This window comes from Chelonoidis abingdonii, chromosome 3, assembly GCF_003597395.2.
Source record: "Chelonoidis abingdonii isolate Lonesome George chromosome 3, CheloAbing_2.0, whole genome shotgun sequence".
NCBI lineage: Eukaryota > Metazoa > Chordata > Testudines > Testudinidae > Chelonoidis > Chelonoidis abingdonii.
The window spans coordinates 87,581,122-87,602,724 of record NC_133771.1 but is presented as its reverse complement, the minus strand read 5'-3'; the positions used below and the strand labels follow the sequence as shown (position 1 = coordinate 87,602,724).

Genomic DNA, 21,603 nt, shown 5'->3' with positions numbered 1-21,603 from the left:
AGCTGTTGTTTGTAGACAGAAACAGACATAAAATATCTAAGAATCCCAAATCAGACCACTCCACTTTTTGGAATGTAATCTCAGACAAAGATTGAGATTCCAGTTTTCAATAAAAAGATGTTCCAGTTCTGGATGATTAGTTGCTGTTAAAGCTCCATTCATGGAGATAGAAAATGTCGACTACACTAGAGTGAGGATTCATGTTGCATCCTATAGGGACTGTGGAGTTTATATAACTTCACTTTCCAAGACTAGAATGAGTAGAAGGAAGTTTTGCATTCTTATTGTGATGCTTTTTTCAATTCTAGTGGATAATGTTATAGCTATTCTGTTTAGAAATGAAAAACACGTTTCTTTTGAGATAGCTGCATCACCGATGGATCATACCGTTACGCTGAGACAGCTTGTGACCAAAATTCTCTTTGTGGGACAAGCAGTTGCTAAAACTGATAGACTGGACAGTTTGCTCAGTCTTCTGGCTCATTGTAAAACAACAGAGTCTGAGGCCTGTTCTGCAGTGGGTGTTGGGGTATCAATCTAAGTTACACAACTTCAGCTACATGAATAATGTAGCTGAAGTCAGCGTGCTTAGATTGACTTACTATGGTGTCTTCACTGTGGTGAGTCGACTGCTGCCACTCCCCTGTCGACTCTGCCTGCGGCTCTCACAGCAGTGGAGTACAGGAGTCGATGGGAGAGTGCTCCGGGATCGATTTATTGTGACTAGTCTAGAGTAGACGTGATAAATCAACCCCCGCTGGATCGATCGCTGCCCGCTGATTCGGCGAGTAGTGTAAACATACCCTGAACGTTTGGTTGGTCTGTTTTATAAAATTAGGTAAAAATGCACCAGATTTCCAAAACCTAGCAGGCATACCAGGCTCATACTGTGGAACCTAGTCTTGTGGAAATTATCAAGTTCTTCGGCTTTGTAAGATTGTTTGCTTGAAATAGCCTACCCTATTAGCAGGTGTTTATTCTTCTGTGGAATGTTAAGTGTGCTCTCCTGATTCTAGACAGGTGACTTGTAACTGACCTGGATATAGGGAAGGTGGGAGTAACCTCAGAGGGAGGATACAGGGTAGGGGTTCTCAAACTGGGGGTCAGGACCCTTCAGGGGGTCACAAGGTTATTACATGGGGGAGTTGCGAGCTGTCAGCCTCCACTCCAAACTCCACTTTGCCTCCAGCATTTATAATGGTGTTAAATATATAAAAAAGTGTTCTTAATTTATATTGGGGAGGGGGAAGTGTTGCACACAGAGGCTTGCTGTGTGAAAGGGGACACCAGTACAAAAGTTTGAGAACCACTGATCTAAAGGGAAGGCTGAGCAGTCCTAAGGTAGGAATCCTAGGAGCAGCCAAACCCATTGTGAAGGTCTGAACTGAATTTTATGTTTTTAATTTCAATGTTAATAAAAACTAAACCCAGGAACGGTGAGTTGTTGACTCGGACATGTTTGGTATTTGTTTTAGAACAGATTTTTAAAAGCAACTGCTCACAGAATTACTGCTGATTTTCCACAAACTCATGATTTGCCTCACATTCTCCAAGTCTCTTGACAACTGAGAGTAAAACCAAACACACCTCCACTTTTGCAAGTAAAGGACTATGCTTACAATGATTGGATAATGAAAGATTTCTTAGTGAGCAACTGTAATCTTATGTGATGGTGGGGGTGTCATTTTCATGTTTACCCTTGGCAATTTAGTTATTTGTTTAAAATTTAAGTATTTGGGGAAATTATGTCTGTGCAGATGTGGTAAACATTCAAATTTCAGAAAAATACATAGGGCCCATTTTGCTTGATGGAGTTAAGATTCTGAGGATATTACAGAGTAGTGGGATGGGTATTCATACTTTCTTACACAAATGACCTTTGACAAGTTCACTTATAGGCTTACTTACATACTAGGCGCTAATGGATGTTTGCTGCCAGAAACTCAGGAGAGGGATTGTTAAAATAATATTTAGCCCCAAATGCACTACAAATGCTTTTGACAGTACTGCATATATTCTTGCTATATATTCTTTACTAAACAGCCCTGATAAGGAAGTAGAATAATGTTGCAGTTAAAACAGAGGTAAGAGGGGGTGCCAGTCCACCAATTTCATGGTTATGCAGCATGATCCAAGTGGCAACTCAGTATTGGTTCCTCATTCTCTGGACTTGCAGTGCCTGGCAGGACTTTATGGGAAAGGTTGGGGTACTTCCTGTCTTCCTAAGTAAGCCTGTCTTACCGATTCAGGATTGTCATTTAACAAGTTCCTTGAAGGAGCTATATCCAACACTCCTTGCTTAGAAGAACAGGCTTGTCCAATGTGAATGCTTTCACAGGGGAATGAAGTGGGGAGATGGGGGATCCTACAGTACATCTCTCCTCAAAATGAGAGATGGGGGAAACCATTCATTTTTACCAGGCTTCTCTGGCTTTGAATTTTAAGGCTGCACTTCCAAACAGTTCTTGCTCTCATCTGGGCTAAAATAATGTTGAGGTTTTTAATGAAGAAAAATGGCTTATGATTTAAGTAATAAAATCTAAAAAGTTTGGAAATTAGTTTGGTAAGTTACAGGAGTGTAAGGGTAGAGCCTCCTGCCTTAAACCCCTATGCAAGATTCAAGCAAATCTCAGCCCTTATGCTCAATTGAATGCATTTATTTAGAGGTGCTAGCCACTCCAAAATGGTTAGGAAGAAAGCGTTATTGTGGTCCCACCCTCTGACCAGCTATGTAGCAGAGCACATGCTGCACCCTCTGAAAGTGCGTTGTAGTGACAGCACTGCTCCTACGCACCATGGACCTAGGAGAGGCTTTATATCACTTTTTTTTCTTCCATTAGAAATGTTTACCATACAAAACTGAGTGATTAACAGAAGCTCTGTAAAAACCTCACTTCCCTTCTGTTAGCCTTAACTTGTATGGCAAGAGGGTCATCTATACCAGGATACACATCAGGTGATTCTCTTTTGATATGTCACTGGGGTATTCTCTTTCAGCAGACAATAGCAGAGAGATCTTTTAAAATGTACTTTTCTGTGTCCATACAGCAACAGGGAAAAGAAGAAAAAATTCACTTTTAGGGGCTCACAGCATAAATGAACAGTGAGAATGAAGTACATTTGGGCGAAGATACAAATACTTGACATGAACTTTGATTTAGAGTTGACAGAAGAAACTGAAGTTTTGAAAGGACTTTGAATTTCCCTCATAATTATGTATGAATAAAATCTAATGCAAAAGAAGAAAAATCAGATCAGAAGAGTGACTGGATTGTGTTTGCTACGCACTACCCAGAAGCATAGAAATATATAGTTCCACCAGGAGCTCCAGGAAGCATTTTACCTCAAGGGTGAAACCAGGAACACAGAGAATTACTGATTTTTCTACAAGAAAAAAATGAGAAGAGGAAAGAATAAAAATTACATGGTGTTGTGACAGGCATTCATACATAGATTTTATAAAGCAAATCAGAATATTGCATCAGTTACTTTAAAAACTTGATTTTGTTTGAATCAAATTTGCTAAGTTTGTTAGAAGTTATTAATTTCACAAAATCAGTGATCAGACATTGCAATCAAACAACCAGAAATGGGTTTTAATGTTATCAGAGCTATCATTTGAATTATTTCTGCCTTATGTATTTGATTAATATACTGTAAAAAGTAAATCAAAATGGTTTCCAACACTGAAATGCTCCATTTAAATTAATGAATTCATAACATCTGAAAAATGTTAGCTTAGAGAGGGAATGTCTGTATGTTTTGAATATAAGGTATCTTCCCGTCATTTTCTTCTCCTCATCACAAAGGCTTCTATATTAATTTGTTCTCCCCATACCAGTGATGCTGTTTTTGTACATAGAGGAAGAATAATTGCTTGTTTTCAATTAAGTGGAATGAATATGTAGAATTAATACTTTTTTTATACATTGTAATAGGCATGTGTTAATAAAATTAATTCTTCAGTGAAAAATAATAGAAGCATTCAGCCTGTTTTGGCTGTGACTAGCATGCTATTACACACTAGATATGAAATTATTTCATGAGAAATCAGTGCTGTAAGTATTATCATAAGTTAACAGAAGAAGTACCTAATGAATTCTCTGAAATTTTTTCTTTTCATAATTTATTTTTAGAACATAAATGTAGTATGATAAGCTATAAAATTCCTTCTTGTAGTAAAAAGAATTTAAATCCATTGCACTGAAGATGTGGTTTCTCTGCCATCATGTTTTATTTAATTTCCTTATTTAACATAGATTGATTTCTGAGGAGGCTGAAGGTGTCTGTTTCACATATATCGTATAATAATTGACATACTAGTGAGTTAGCTGTTAGTGATTATTTGTGGAAGTATGATGGGGGCTAATTTAGCTACAACAAATCAAGAAAAAGATCTTGGAGTCCTCGTGGATAGTTCTCTGAAGACGTCCACGCAGTGTGCAGAGGCAGTCAAAAAAGCAAACAGGATGTTAGGAATCCTTAAAAAGGGCAGAGAGAATAAGATGGAGAATATATTATTGCCCTTATATAAATCAGTGGTACACCCACATCTTGAATACTGCATAGAGATGTGGTCTCCTCATCTCAAAAAAGATATACTGGCACTAGAGAAGGGCAACTAAAATGATTATGGGTTTGGAACAGGTCCCATATGAGGAGAGATTAAAGAAGCTAGGACTTTTCAGCTTGGAAAAGAGGAGACTAAGGGGGGATATGATAGAGGTATATAAAATCATGTTGTGTGGCGAAATTAGATAAGGAAAAGTTATTTACGTATTCTCATAATACAAGAACTAGGAGACACCAAATGAAATTAATGGGCAGCAGGTTTAAAACAAATAAAAGGAAGTTCTTCTTCACACAGCGCACAGTCAACTGTGGAACTCTCTTTCTGAGGAGGTGTGAAGGCTAGGACCATAACATGCATTATTAAAAGAGCAATAGGATAAGATCATGGAGGTTATAGTCCATTAATCGGCTGTAGCCAGGATGGGTAAGGAATGTGCCCTAGCCTCTGTTTGTCAGCAGAGTGGAGATGGATGGCAGGTATGAGAGATCACTTGATCATTACCTGTTAGGTTCATCCCTCGGGCATCATGCATGGCCCACTGTTGGCAGACAGATCGTGGCTAGATGACCTGTTGGTCGACCAGTACAGGTCATCTTTGTCTTATATGTTCAAGTAATTGTGTCGCAATTGTAAAGTAAAGAATACATGATCATCTCCATATTGTTGCTCTTGTAAAGAAAACTTGTCAGTTTTACCCGCAGTTCTACGAATTTCTTAGTGCCATTAATCTTGAAGTGCTAGTACAGATAAATAATTTAAAATCTGTGTAGGTAGAAATTTTTACAGTGCTTTTGTTACGAATCATCATCTTAGCTTTCATGCCTCTCTCTTGAGATACTGATGTACAGTGCAGTACTGATACCAACTGTAACAAGTCATTAACAAATAACAGTTGTGTATCACTCCCTAAAAAAAAAAAATTGATGTCCTAGAAGAAGGAAAATGTATAAGCTAAGAGCTGATCTGTCTATTTTGCTATTTTAATAGAACAGAATGCCTTATAATGGTGTTTTTAATTTTAACAAATTGGAAGCCAAACATAGTACATAAGGTCTTTGACGTCTGCAGCACACCTGTGCTGAATGCTGTGATAAAATGGAAAATTCCATGGCAGTAGAGAAATAAGTGGAAAAATTAAAAAAACTTATGTTATTGAATTAAAATGAATAAAAGTCATTAGTTTAATTTTTAATTTAATACAAATGTCTCTTTTTAATGTTTAAGTGTACCTGTAGGTTTTTAGTGTTCTAGAAACGTCAGTTTGCCACATAATTTAGTTACCACCTGGGAAAGATTAATAGCTGAGAAATGTTATCTGCAGTGGTAGGCAACCTGCAGCCTGCGGGCCGCACGCAGCCCATCAGGGTAATCCGCTGGCAGGCTGCAAGACAGTTTGTTTACACTGACTATTTGTAGGCACGCCTGCCTGCAGCTTCCAGTGGCCACGGTTCGCCATTCCTGGCCAATGGAAGCTGCAGGAAGCAGCACGGGACACAGGGATGTGCTGGTCGCTGCTTACCGCAGCTCTCATTGGCCGGCAAAGGTGAGCCACTGGGATCTGCGGGTAGCTATGCCTGTGGATGGTCAATATAAACAAACTATCTTGCGGCCTGCCTGTAGATTACCCAGACGGGCCACATGTGGCAGGTTGCCCACCACTGTTATATAGCCTTAATATCACAAGAGGTGGGGGTAGAAGCTTTTGCTGTAGAAGACAACGGTGGCATTGGCAGGGGACACCTAGAATGATTGGCAGCTATGAGGCGAGGCAGTTGTGGTGATAACTTGAGGGAGCAGCAGCTGGGATGAAAAACTGGCCTTGGGAAAGGAAACAGAAACTGGAAGCAAGAGTTTTGTTTATTGTAAGACAAGGAGCAGCACCTGGAAAAGAGGTTAGGACATTTGAAAGAACAGGTTCTTCAAGAGAGATGTTCTTGTGGGTACTCCACTCCAGGTGAAGGTGTGTCCCTGCACCTTTGCTCGGAGAGTTTTGTAGCAGTGCCTGTATGCATTGCACATGCACGGTGCCTGCCTTGCACACCGTTGGCACTTCAACTAGTGTGCACGCGATCTGGATTCCTCAGTTCCTTCTCAAGCATTGTTCTCATTGATGCCAGCCTCACTGAGGCTCAGCACCTATGGCACTCCAGGCACCTCTAGCACTGTCTATGTGGTGGCAGCCACTGGCACCCACCACTCCGGTGCCGAGGCTAATGGCTTTAAGCTGTCTGTCTCCACCACAGCACTGTTGGTACCTCCAAAGGAGATGGCACCAGTAACCATTCCTATTTCCATGTCACAGACTAATGCCGCTGGCACCAAGGCGCCGACACAAGTGACATCAGCACCGACTCAGCACACCACACCACTGGTGCAATCAGCACCCAACCCCGTGGCACTGGTGCTTTTGGCACCATGCCATTTTCCACACCATAAGGATTTGTTGGTCTCCTTGACCCCGGAGTCTCTTCTCTTAGGCACCGATGTCTCACCGGGGCCAGCGGTACCACACCAACAGCTATCCCCCATGCCATCATAGTTTTCGAGTGATGAAAATGAGGAGGTTGAAGGGGTAGTCTCCCCTCACCATTCTTCCCCAGTCAGGACACCTATTCCTGCCAGACCACTACAATCATGGTCCATATACATTCACGACATGCCACCTTGGTATGACCACCCATGGATGGAACCACCCATGCCCTTCCCTGGTCACTGGCCATATTGGAGTCCCTGGGGGCCTTACAGAAGACACCATAACAGGTGCCCTAGCGCACATAGGGAAGACACCAGATTCCCACCTCCACCTTTGGAGACTGTAGCAGTGGACATACAGGAGGAACTCATGGCAAATCAGGAAGAGGACATTGCTCCCGACACCTCGCCAACCAACAGTAATTCATCCGGATGAGGCTATTATGCCTCCACCACCAACCATGGCAGATGACTTTACTCACTTCCAAAACTTGTTCAGAAGAGTGGCTAATGAGGTTAAGATTGCTCTGGAGGAAGTGCCGGAAATTCAACATGAGTTAACTGATATCCTACAGACATCTTCCTCCTCCAAGATAGCATTGCCAATCAATGGGGCTATCGTGGAAGCCACCAAGACAGTGTGGCAAACTTCAGCCACAATACCTACAATATGCAAAAGGGCGGACCTAAAATATTACATTTCCTGCAAGGGATTCACTACCAGCATCCAACTTGCTGTTAGTGGAAGCAGCCAACCAAAGGGACAAACAACATCAATTTTGATCCATCCTTTTCAATAAGGAGAGTAAGAGTTGGACCTATTCAGCCACAAAGTATACTCATATCTACACTTCAATTTAGAGTGGTGAATTACGCAGCATTACTTGCCACATACGACCACAGGAACTATGGCAAATGTATGGACTTCATTAACAACATTCCTGAGGAAAAGAGGCAACAATTCAAATCTCTGGTCTCTGAAGGACAGATGATTTCACTCATGGCTCTACCTCACCGAACGCTGCTGACATGGCCGTTGTTATGCGACGAACCTCATGGTTTAATTTTTCGGCATACCCACGGGAGATACAAAATACAGTCGAAGATCTCCCTTTCAACAGACAAAAACTGTTCGCAGCCAAAATCAATGAAGTGCCGCACACCATGAAGGATTCACGGGCTAGCCTCCAGTCCCTTGACATTCATACATCTGCCACAAGAAGGAGACAATACAGGTATCAACTATATCAGTGGCCTAGATACCCGACATACATACAGCAACACCAGAGGTCTTATGAACAACACCTGCAACGACAGAGACAGAGACCACAATGATGACGCTCTCCACCAGCGGCCTCTCAACATACTTCCTCTAATAAGCAAATTTGAAGGGTTGGTCGAGGGTCTGGAAGACCTCTCCCACATTCCAGCACATATACCTCCGCCCAGCTATTTGGAGACCATTTGCTCCCACTCTACCTCAAGTGGGCAGCGATCACCATGGACAAATGGGCCTTACAAGTCATCCAAACTGGCTATACCATTCCTTTCCTGTCTATATCACCCATCCTCCCCGTTCCTCTTCACGGACCCCTCTCGCCAATATTTACTGCACCAAGAGGTAGATCATCTCCTCCAATTAGGAGCAATAGAGACTGTTCCTTCTCAACACAGGGGGAAGGGATTTTACTCCCACTATTTACTCCCACTAGACTGAAGCTAATACTAATGGAGCATGCCCTAGCTCCTGAGGGGTCCACTCCCCCCTCACACACCAGTATATTGGCATCAATTTTGCAGACAGCCTTAGTCACTGTTGCTGCTGCTTCTGCAGCCCTGGACAATAAGGCCTCAAAAAAGAGGAAGCATTCTTTTTCCAGCAGGGAAATGAAGAGGAGGGGAAGATCACCGCACATGACCCACTCCTGGGAGACCTCTCATCTTTCTAAGGGTACATTAGAGTCTCGGATTGGGTCTGGTATTGAGATATCGGTTCTGAGGAAGAAGACCCACTCTGGTGTGTCTACCTCAGGAGCAAATACCACAGCACCACCATCTACTCCCTTTAGACATAGTGAGACCCATAGAGTATCATTCACGCCCTACTACCAGTATCTCGCAATATCTCTGAAAGAGGGCAGGACACTACAACCATTTTGGTACTGCAACAACCTCCATCTCACCACCCAGTACCAACTTGAGCTTCAGGTGAGGGATATCCAAGCCCTCCACCTCCTTTCAGGTTCCGTTCTTCAGAAGATCATCTTATCTCTGAACCTGAATCACAAATTATAGGAGATCTACCACCATCGCCTCCATGGTACCACTACAAAAGCAGGATGTTGGGACTGGTTTACACCTCCAGCTTTCAGTACAGATTAAAACATCAGAGGGCTCCCCCTGCCTTAGTTCAGAGGAAGACGCCTCCGACTCAGAGATTTCAGTACATGGATCCATCTCAGTTCTGTACTATCCTACCCCACCCCTCTGAGCCCCTTGCATGAACACAAGCCTGGGGAACCAACCAGATATCATAGGCTCAGAGACTATGATGATCATTGAGTCCCTCCCCAGTGGGGTCCCTGAGACCACTGGGCCACTACAGTGACCAACTTTATTGGGTGCCTAGGACAAAGCACCAGTACCATACCAACCATGAGCTTCTACAGAATGTCCTCACACTTCTGCACTTCTCCAGGACTGGAAGATGTACAAAAGGAAGAGGAGACTCAGGCAGAGAAGATCTTGTGTCCATCTGGAAAGTCTTCATCTCAAGATGAGGAGTAGTAATGCCACCATCAGCCTCTTACAAAGATGATTTCAGAACATTCCGGGAACTCCTGAAAAGGCTAGTGGACTCCCTTCAAATAGCACTAGAGGAGGTGCAAGAGCCCAAACATTCCCTGGTGGACATCCTGACATCCCTAAATAAACATTGTCCTACCTATATCTCCCAGATATGCCCTGTGGCAAACACATGCCGCAATTCCACTGATCTGTAAGTGGGCAGATAAAAAAAAATACTGCATCCCACACAAAGGAATGGAGTGCATCTTCTCCCACCTTAACCCCAATTCCTTTATGGTGGAGGTTACCAATGAGAAACAGTCAAACATGATTTATGGTCTCTCCGTTGGATAAGGAATCTAAATGGCTGGACTTGATAGGAAGGAAGAACTTTTCATCAGTCACTCTCCAATTTCACATTGCCAAATGCTAGGCCTTAATGGCAAAATATGATTTCAGTACATACTTCAAGTTTACACTTTTTATTGAGCATTTGCCACAAGACCAGAAAAATCAATTCTCGTCTATCATCACTGAAGGACCATTGATAGCGAAAGCCTCTCTGCAAGCTGTCTTAGATGCAGGACCGGCGCCAGGATTTTTGGCGCCCTAGGCGCCGGGCCATTTCGCCGCCCCGCGCACGGGTCTCGTGGCTCCGGTGAAGCTGCCGCAGGCATGCCTGCGGCAGCTCCACCAGAGCCACGGGACCAGCGGACTGTCCGCAGAAATGCCTGCGGCAGGTCCACCGGAGCCGCGGGACCAGCGGACCGTCCGCAGAAATACCTGCAGCAGGTCCACCGGAGCCGCGGGACCAGTAGACCCTCTGCAGGTACGACGGCGCTGTCCGACGCGAGCCGCTGCCGCCCCCGCAAAATGCGCGCCCCCCCCCCAGAAGCTGGCACTAGGTGATGCCTAAGTCGCCCTAAATGAAAGACGCTCAAGCCCTGCTTAGAGCCACTACATACACTCTTTCCACGCTATGCCATGGATGGCATGAGAAGAGCTCCTGATCCAATCCTTAGGACTCCAAGAGAAAGTTCAAAACATGGCAGTAGATTCTGTTTGAAGGACTAAGCTCCTTCCCAACATACAGACTCATTTCCTACAACACTTCAAGACTCCAGGACAGTGGTGCGATCACTGGGAAATTTATGTGCCTGCATGAGAAGACAGTTAGTTAACTCAACGTCCATAATGAGACCTTTCGCACTACCAGAGCACATCTTTCCTAAGCCTTCAGGATCCGTCAGGAGAAAGGCTAGACTCTCAGAAACGAGGACTCCCACCCCTACTTCTAACCCAACACCCTCTCTCTTAACGAGACCTTCTGATACCTCATTGGTAGCATCAAGTATTCACTCCACTGAATCGCTAGTTTTGGTGACTACCCTCCGTTGGAGACCCACTCTCTTACTCCTACCTCGCTGGGAGAACTTAGTTCAAGACAAGTGGATACTCGAAATACATAAAAGAGGCCATTCTATCCGCTTCCATCTAATTGCCTCCATCTGACCCCTGCTCTCTGTCCCTCTTCTGGCTCCATTCACAAGAAACACTTAAAACATGATGGGTCCACTGGTCCTCTTCTGGGAGCTAATAGAGACGACTGGTCCATTTATGTCACAAAATGGGAGAGGTGAATGTGAGTCGATGATTAGTGATTAAAACAAAGAATACAAGTAGTTTGAAGGCCTGACATCCCATACAGATGCTAACTGCATAATTACATCAATGCTTAGTGTATAAAGAGGTGCAGCGTGAAGCAGTTACGGCCTGGAGCTCAGCAATTTTTTTTTGCACTCGCCATAATTGACACAGCAAGCCGCAGAGGTGCCAGGCCAGGAAACTGCCAAGACTAAGGGGCCTGGGCTCAGCCCTGCTAAGTCCTGGCACATTAAGCAGCTGGTTACATAGACAGAAAGCATAATTTATGGCAGACGAGAATTTTGGGACCAAACCCTAAGTAAAAAGAACATACATTGAGCGTAGAATTGAGAATGCCAATCATTTCTCCTCAAAGACTGCATTTATCGATGCCCCACTGTTTATGAGCACACATTCCTATGTCGCTGCAAATCCTAAAACTAACTTAAAGCGTAAACTGTTTGGTGGACATTAGGAACAAAGTTCCTGCGAGTGGTAAACACTGGATATAAAATTCCTAGGAGGTTGTCGGAACTCCATCTCGGAGAGTATTGTCAATAAACAGTAGCTACAGGGTTATTCTCTTTCAGCTGGAAAGGGTTAACAACACAACACCTGAACCAGCAGACGGCAATCAGAGAAACGATACGTTCAAATCGCCAGGCAGGGAAGCCTTTGTATGTAGCTTTTGGGTTTGTTTTGTTCTACTCTGGTCCCCGGGACAGACTAGAGGGAAACCAGTTTCTGCAATCTCCCGCTACAGTCTCTACTATTCGAAAGTGAGTAATGTAAGGCGGTTATAGTCTTGTTTATTTGTTTTTTCTTATGCAAATGTGTAGTTTGCATGGAAATATTTTAAATTGCATTCTCTGGATAAGGCTGTTTATCCATTTTTTATAAGCAAATACCTGTAATATTTCATCTGGATTACAAAGACAATTTTTATTTTCTTCTTTTATTAATTATTCCTTTTTTTTTAGAATCTAATTGATCTTTTGGTTAGCTTGTGTAACGACACCAGGGAACTGGTGAAGAAAAGGAAAGACGGGGGGGAGGACGAAAGTCCGGGCCCCTCCTGTGTTTATTCTCTCTCTCACGGAAAAAGAGAAGGGGAAGGAGGGGTTATTCCGCTTTGTTGGAGCACTCAAGGAAGCTGAGTCTTGGGGTGCCCCAGGAAGGTTATGGGAGACCAGAGCTAAACCGGGGCTCCAACCCAAGGCCTATTGGCGGGCAGCACTACAGGACTAAGCTGGTAATTAAGCTTAGAGGATTCATGCTAGTATCTCATTTTCTGGACTCTAAGGTTCAGATTTGGGAAAGAATACTATGACAAGGTTAGATAAATGTCTATCAGGGATGGTCTAGACAGTATTTGGTCCTGCCATGAGGGCAGGGGACTGGACTCGATGACCTCTCGAGGTCCCTTCCAGTCCCAGAGTCTATGAATCTATGTCCATCAAACAGAGCCAGACACTGGGGGTGAGGGCCATGTCCCAACCATCCTTAGTGCATTTCATCCAGTCGTCCTACCCTTCGATACAATTTATTAATGCTTTAGTAGCTAATCAGTTTTAAATCAGGAAAACCCACCCACCATTTGATAAAGATAGTTAATTTACTGAGAGATCTGTGCTTCTTTACAGTCGGTTTTCTATCTATAAAAAGGGGGATCTGGACAAAACGTCAGGTTTTGAGTGGTGCATTTTCTTGTCAAAATATTTGTGATGACCCAACCAACACATTTGCTGCTTGAAATGCCTGGATGAGAAGGGCATTCCCTAAAGTGCTATTCAGTGTTTCACAGGACATAGTTCTACACCTACATCCTGAATTTAAGGTGGTTTCTTAACTCTGTCTCAATCAGTACATTAACCTCCCAAGTCTTCTCAAAGCCTCTTCAATTTATGTAGCTTAATTTCCACATGTAAGTTAATGTCCAAAGAGCATATGAGCTATTATTTTCATTAAAACAAAGCCTTTTAGAAAATTTGAGGTTGCTCATTGTCTTCTGGGATAAGTCTAGGGGAAAGTAATTTCTGGTCCAAGGGAAAAGTAATCCCTGTTTAGCAACTATCAGGACTACTATGGTCAGACAGGAAATCTGGTGGCAGAGGGGTCACCCTAGTAAATGTAAGGTGGCTCCTAAGCATGCTTACAGAATATCACCTTTTCTGAAATCTGTAAAACTCCTACATGGAGCTCAGATCGCAACGATTACTCTCTCATGGGAGCTGAGGCAGATGCTCGTTTCTGGAGAGAAATTTTTTAATAAAGAAAAGGTGATTTCTTACTGGTAACTAGAGTTTTCTAAATATCCACCGTCATTCCCTGCTTCTCCCAAGTCTTTGGACAGGATTTTAAATAGAGGAAGAGAACTGAGGGCATTTGGGTCCATGGACTGTTTATATAAAATTCTCACAAAGCATTCGGATCCACAAGGGATCATGCTTGTGACGCTCAAGAACTCATGGTTTTAAATGGTGTCGGGAGTGCAATACTGAGGTAAGAGTTCACAGACCTGTAGCTCTGCACAGACATAGTTGCCAGTTCCAAGTGAATAGCCTCTTTTCTGGAATGTTTTTGGTGTAGAATCTTTTCATTAGCTGTACATTGGAAATACTGTAAAAACTCTAGTGCCTAACAGATTTCTGTTAAAGTGAGCTATAAAATACAAGATTTAATATTTCTTTGAAATGTAAATTATTTCTATCAGAATAGCTAGTTTCTGTCAGCATGCTGATATGCTACATACCTCATCCATTGCTCTAAACTGCAGGTCATACTTTAAGGATACTAAGGAGAGTGAAATCTAAGCAGCAGCTTACCAGGTGGTAAAATATTGTTACCAATTTTTTTATTTCATTCATGAGGCAGTTTCAAACAAAACCCAGTTACTATATGTTGCAGTACCACTATTTAAATACTTGCTTTTTCTATTTTTTTCCTTGAGTTGAAAAGATAAATGGACAAGGATCTCTCTCTTTCAGAACCTCGCGTACAATATGTTGGCAATGCCTGTCAAAAGGATGAGCTATTTTAAATTACTTGGAAACTCTGTATTGGCAGGGAGCAAGATTAGCTGATGTAGTGGGTCTTTTCACAGAATCCTAGGAATAGAGTTGGACAGGACAAGCTTGCACTTATTGTATTAATACAGATCCTCAAATGAGCAAGTACATTTAATGTAAAATGAGAGACATTTAAATGTTGAATAAACAGCATATAGAGAGTCTCATTGTTTGTGTACTACAACTGGGATTTCCACATATACAGTGAGTTTGTGCTTCCTGAGAAATGTATCCATGAAACATTTTGGATATTGGATTATTTGTACTTGCAGTGTAGCAAGGCTTGTTATGACTTTCAAAGGCTAATGATTTCACAGTATGCTATATCTACATATTCTTTGCTTTGTGACCTTCCATTTCCTTTAATGATGTCATAATGTGGTCAAATGTTTTGAACCAAAAGGCTGCTTTTTCATGACAGGATCAAAGAATGTTAAAGAAGGAAATGCGAGTAACAGTTTTGAATTTCACAATATATAAATAGCCCTCAGATCAGATAACTTCTTAAGTTTAGAGGACAGATAATCTATTGAGCTTTGTGAACTAATTGCCCTGGGGAGTGATCTTCCCCTTTTGTGAGGCTTGTGTAGTTGCTGTACTAATGGGGAGAGGAGGTCTGTATCTAGAAGAGGGAGACTGATGATTTGGACATTTTAGGCCTGGAAAGGTGGAAGACAAGGTCATTCATTCTAAAGACTTAACAAGACAATTGATGATAGAAAAGAGAGGCTATAGAACAGTACATGTCTCAATAATTTGGCAATGTTTTAGGAGATGTGCTTATATATTTTTATGAAGGCCAGATATCAAAAGCAAAGAAACATTTTATATGCATTTTATTTGACCAGAAATGTTCCAAATTAACCCCTTCATTACTATCTGAAGATACGTGTTTAAACAGATTTTTACTGATTTTTTTATTAGAATGTGTTTCAAATTAAACTCCTGCAGGGCATTTAAGACTTTAAGGGAGTGCTGTGCAGCACTGAACACGGACAGTTGTACATATCTTCAACAGAACTTTGAAAGCAGAACAGTTAATTTTATGAAATAATTCAAGGCCTGATTTTAGATCAAGTTAGCCCCAACCTCTGTTTAAGTGCAGTTTTTTGCAAGCAAATTACTTGCAGTTCATGGCAGGTAAATATATACATGGTTGAATGCAAAATTGTGTCTGCAAAAATGGGAATCCTCGCTAAAACTCAGATCTCCATTGTTCATGGAATTCAAGATTACTGTTGATGCCATTGTAAATTGCTTTACTTCCATCTAGCTGGGATTGTCTGTTAGTAATAGTATTATTCATGAAGTCTTGAAAAGGCTTCTGAGCACCTAACTAGACAAGGTTTTCACAGGGATAAAATATCCCATAACCAAATCGATCCTGTCATGGAGTTCCCAGGCAATGTTCTGGAACTGCTCCCTACAAAGCCAGTCAGGACTTTGGGGAGCTTCCTTCCCTTGGAGCAGACTGTCTTCAGGGCAAGAAGCATACACGGCTTCACCTTCCTGGGTCTGACCTTGACGCATTCAGCATATGCCTCTCTGTGCGCTTTTCACAGTGAGTTCGCCCAGGCGGGGTCCCGAGGAAGCTAGAGGGTCCTGCATGCACCCCCACTTCGCAGTCAGACGTGACTCTCAGCCAGCCAGTAAAACAGAGGTTTATTAGATGACAAGAACACGGTTTAAAACAGAGCTTGTAGGTACAGAGAATGGGACCCCTCAGCCGGGTCCATTCTGGGGCCCAGCAAGCCAGACAACCCTGTCTGCCTTCACTTCCCATCCCCCGCCAGCTCCAAACTGAAACCCCCTCCAGCCTCTCCTTTCTGGCCGTTGTCTCTTTCCCAGGCCAGGAAGTTGCCTGATCTCTTTGTTCACCTTTAGCCATCCCCTTGCAGGGGGGAAGGGCCCCAGCCATTTGTTGCCATGAGACAGTGTGTCAGCCATTTATTCATGCTGGAGACTTAAGAAATGCATAGGGGAAACTGAGGCACCCACACAGTATTCAGAGGAAACATTAAGAACAGTCTCACTTCATCACAGATCGTAAGACAGAGTGGGGGTGGAGGGGAGAACCCCCCCACAAAACCCCCCCAAAAATAAAACCTCAAAAGACAAAGTGAACAAAAGCATCTTTAGCCTCACAAAGAATGTCATTGATTTGGTAAGCAAGGAGAGCATTCCAAAGTTGCAGGCCCTTTGTGGAAAAACTCCTGCCTTCTGCCCTCTTGTGATTATACAGTGGAACTACCAGCTGTTCCAGTGATACTGTTTTCAATTGCTGCGATGGGAAGGAAGTAAGGTGGCAGACAGTGCCTCAAGTAGATTGGCTTTTATACGCTAATTCTAGGGCTGTTGATTAATAGCCATTAACTCAAGCGATTAATTAAAAAAATTAATCACGATTAATCACAGTTTTAATTGCACTGTTAAACAAAAGAATACCAATTGAAATGTATTAAATATTTTGGACGTTTTTCTAAAATTTCATCTATATTGTATTCTGTGTTGTATTGTAAACTGTAGTGCAATCTCTTTGTCGTGAAAGTGCAGCTTACAAATGTAGATTTCTTTTTGTTACATGACTGCACTCAAAAACAAAACCGTGTAAAACTTCAGAACCTACAAGTCCACTCAGTCCTACTTCTTGTTCAGCCAATCGCTAAGACAAACAAGTTTGTTTACATTTAAGGGAGATAATGCTGCCCGCTTCTTATTTACACTGTCACCTGAAAGTGAGAACAGGCATTTGCGTGGCACTTTCATAGATGGTATTGCAAGGTATTTACATGCCAGATACGCTAAACATTAATATACCCCTTCATGCTTCGGCCACCATTCCAGAGGACATGCTTCCATGCTGATGATGCTCATTAAAAAAATAAGCGTTAATTTCTGACTGAACTCCTTGGGCAGAATTGTATGTCCCCTGCTCTGTTTCACCCACATTCTGCCATATATTTTCTGTTATAGCCATTTCGGATGATGACCCAGCACATGTTGTTCATTTTAAGAACACTTTCACTGCAAATTTGACAAAACGCAAAGAAGGTAGCAATGTGAGATTTCTAAAGATAGCTACAGCAGTCGACCCAAATGTTTAAGAATCTGAAGTGTCTTCCAAAATCTGAGAGGGACGAGGTGTGGAGCTTGCTTTCGGAAGTCTTAAAAGAGCAACACTCCAATGCAGAAACTACAGAACCTGAATCACAAAAAAAAATAATAATAATAATAATTCTGTTGGTTGGATCTGATTCAGATAATGAAAATGAACACGTCAGTCCACACTGCTTTGGATTGTTATCGAGCAGAACCTGTCATCAGCACGGATGCATGTCTTCTGGAATGGCGATTGAAGCATGAAGGGACATATGAATCTTTAGTGCATCTGTCACACAAATATCTTGCGACGCCAGCTATAACAGTGCCACGAGAACTCCTGTTCTCACTTTCAGGTTACATTGTAAACAAGAAGTGGGCAGTATTATTTTCTGCAAATGTAAACAAACTTGTTTGTCTGAGTGATTGGCTGAACAAGTAGGACTGTGTGGACTTGCAGGGTATAAAATTTTACATTGTTTTATTTTTGAATGGAAGCTTTTTGTAGGTAATTCTACATTTGTAGGTTCAACTCCTGATAAAGAGATTGCATTACAGTGCTTGTATTAGGGGAATTGAAAAATACTATTTCTGTTGGTTTTTACAGTGCAAATGCTTGTAATCAAAAATAAATATAAAGTGAGCACTCTACAATTTGTATTCTGTGTTGTAATTGAAATCAATATATTTGAAAATGTAGAAAACATCCAAAAATATTTAAAGAAATGGTATTCTATTATTAACAGTGCGATTAATTGCGCAATTAATCGCGATTAATTTTTTAATCGCTTGACAGCCCTAGCTAATACGCTACAAAAATCAGACTGAAGAAAACCCTTAAAATGTAATCATATGCATTCTTTGTAATCATTATTTTAAAAGACTGTAGTGACATTTCTGAATGTGTGAGCAGGGATCCTGGAACCAAACTGTTCCAGCACTTGTGTGCGTGAGACTGCGGGACTGCCAGAAAAAAAAAAAATTTCTAGTGGAGATGAAGGGAGAAACTCAAATCTGTTTGTTTAAATATTAACAGGACTGAAAGTTCTGTTCAAAAATCAACTTTTTATTACTTAGATTAAATTTGCCTTGTTGCAGTATAGAATGATTTTGAAGAGGAAAAAACACCACAGCTTGCTGGTATAGGTTGTACTCCTTTTATTTGTCAAATCTGAAAAACTGACATTAGTTGGCGGGGGGGTGGGGGGGAGGCCAAGTAGGCAACTGGACTCCATGGGACGAGTATTTGGAAATAAGGGAAGGAGAAAGATGTGATGTTGAACTATTCCATGAATCTGCAGTGCATATGTCATCTGTGGCCATCATTTTTTTCAATTAACCTTCTGAGGCTCCTAATAAGAATTCTTGTGGCACAGCCTGCCTGATGTTCTTTAAACCATAAAGGTTGTATAATAATATAAAATGTCACATTGACCTTAATCTTGATTATTGGCTAAGGATTTATTAAACATATATGCTAATTATGAATCAGTGTTTAAGCTTATCACTGTTACATGGGGCTCTTGCCCATTCTCTTTATTTGCATCTTGCATACTAAACATTAGCAGACTTTTAAAAGTATGTTGGTAGTTACAAGAAATTAAGTTACCTTGAAAAGTCACATCCTTATTCAGAAATCTGTTTAGAAAGATATTTTACTGGTTTCATGGAATGGAATGGAAGAGAGCAAACTATTTACCAATAAGTTCCATTGATTTCAATTGAACATGCTTAAGTGCTTTGCTAAATTGCGTCTTTGGTGGGACTTCAGCGGCAGTGCTGCAGATGCTAGGAGTGCAAATCTGTCTCTATTCCTGTTAAGGAGAGCTAAAGGCAAGAGCCCCCACATTAAGATGAGCCAGCTTTTTGTACCGTAGGATCATGAAATGGAATGGGTTAACTTTAGCAGGTACCTCTGAAATCTAGAACCACATTTTTTGTGGCTGGTGGTGGTCCAGCTGAGATAAAGTCAATTTGTCAGGGAAAACAGAATTCTGTTACCAACCTGAGTCCAAGTGAGCAAAAGTTTCCTGTGATAAGTCGCTGATAATACAACAGAACATACAATACATATTTTCATGTTATCTGACTATATCACTAAAAGCTATATGACATTATTCCACTGTAAAACTGGGGTGCTAATATGACAAATAAATAATTAATAGTAATGCTTACCACTTATAAAATGCTTTACAAGTTCACAGTGATTTTCCAGCATTAGTATAATGAATCAGATAGATACAACCAAATCAAGTGTTGTTAGCAACTCTTTTTTTATTTTGATGTCCCCTTTCAGTGTCATTGCAGGATATTACAATGAGAAAAGCTTTCCGGAGTTCCACAATTCAAGATCAGCAGCTGTTTGACCGCAAGACTCTGCCTATTCCTTTGCAGGAGACTTATGACACTTGTGAACAACCTCCCCCACTCAACATACTCACCCCTTACAGGTAAGTGTGAAAAAATCAGAAAAAAAAACCCTTTTTTCCCCCCCAGTAACTTATAGCACTATTCTGACAACCTTACTCATGTTGAGTAGTACCATAGTCTTGGAGTAGTGCCATCCACAACAACTAAACTACTTGAGGAGTAAGGACGGCAAAATCTGGCCATCAACATTAATACTAATGTGAATGTTATGCCCAGCTAACATTGGTAAGAAAAGTCATATCAAAGCTCCATATTTGTTAAACACTGTTTCTACTGAAAAAGAGAAGGAAAGTTAAAGCTAAATTCCTTTTAAGATGCATTCTGTTTCTGCCAAGGAGTACTGTATAGTGTATAGAATCCTGTGACTTGAATCTTATATGCTGTGACCAATTTCACAATAGCACCTATGAGAAAAGGGAAGAAATAATTCCAAAAGGATTGCGCATTGTTGCCATGTTCAGTGGTTTCTGGCAGAGCACAGTCAAAACCACATTTCATTCTAAGACTTGATACAGCAAAATTAATTGGAAAGAAATTATTCTCTTCCTGTGACATTGATATTCAAGGCAAATTTGATGCTGAAGAGCACATAATAAAATGGAAAAGACATTGCTTTTTAGTCCATTACAGGTTTCTATTTATTGGATAATAATAATATAACATGACAGTTAGTAAGAAGCTAATTTAAAAAAAAAAACAGGTCATTACACTGTTGTGGTTAGTACAAAAAATGACCTGAGGGTTTGTTGCTTCCCTAAAATTATGCTGACTGCCTATTTACATGAAAAACTGGTCCCTCAACTTGTACTTACTGTTTTGGGAGATAAATTAGAGTCACATTTTAAAACAATTTAGGGCGAGTGGATTCATTTATTCAGGACACTTATTATCCCACAACTAGCATTAAAGCTTATTTCTAAAATAAGGATCTGACTAGAAGGAACGATGGGGGAGGAAGGTTTTAGAGGCACCAACATGAGAATATTAGTAGTGTAAATAACTAACTGAAATAATAAAAGCTCAGCATACAGAGGAAGAGAGAGATCAGAAAATATTGCTCCCACAGTGTTATCCTCAGAGGCAAGGTGTCTAGATTTTCCAGCATAAAGGTTTAATACAAAAAGCAGGAGAATTAGTCTATCTTAGATTCCTAGCCTCAATAGAGCTGTTTGCAGATCTTATAAGTCAAACAGGACCCCTAAAATGCTCTAGCAAACTACAACAGGAGAAAAAGTGACCTCACTGAGGTAGACTTTACCCTGTAAAATACATATCATCTTTTCTTCTTCCAGTTCTGTTTTTTGAGAGTCTCCAAATCAATCTGGCTATCCATGTTAGAGAGGCTTATTTATTTATCTTTAACATGTGTAATGATCTTTAGTATAATTTTAAATCTAATTATTATGCTTCAGGTAAACTTATGTGTTGCAATAATTTTTTTGATAATGTGCTTGAGGCAAAAACCCTGAATAGTGTGTTTAAAAATGATGGCTGCAGCTACCTGAATAAGCTGTCTTTACATTGCCTCAG

General features: G+C 41.3%; 1 protein-coding gene across 8 annotated transcripts in view; it reads left to right on the top strand.

Moving 5' to 3' along the window:
• The window catches only part of WASF1 (WASP family member 1), a 227,533-nt gene that overhangs the window by 184,050 nt on the left and 21,880 nt on the right, over positions 1 to 21,603 (top strand). For all 8 annotated transcript variants that reach the window (XM_075063893.1, XM_075063891.1, XM_075063892.1 and 5 more), the window contains one exon: positions 19,940 to 20,093. In XM_075063893.1, coding sequence (XP_074919994.1) covers positions 19,940 to 20,093 — 154 coding nt within the window. The remainder of the gene's footprint in view (positions 1 to 19,939; positions 20,094 to 21,603) is intronic.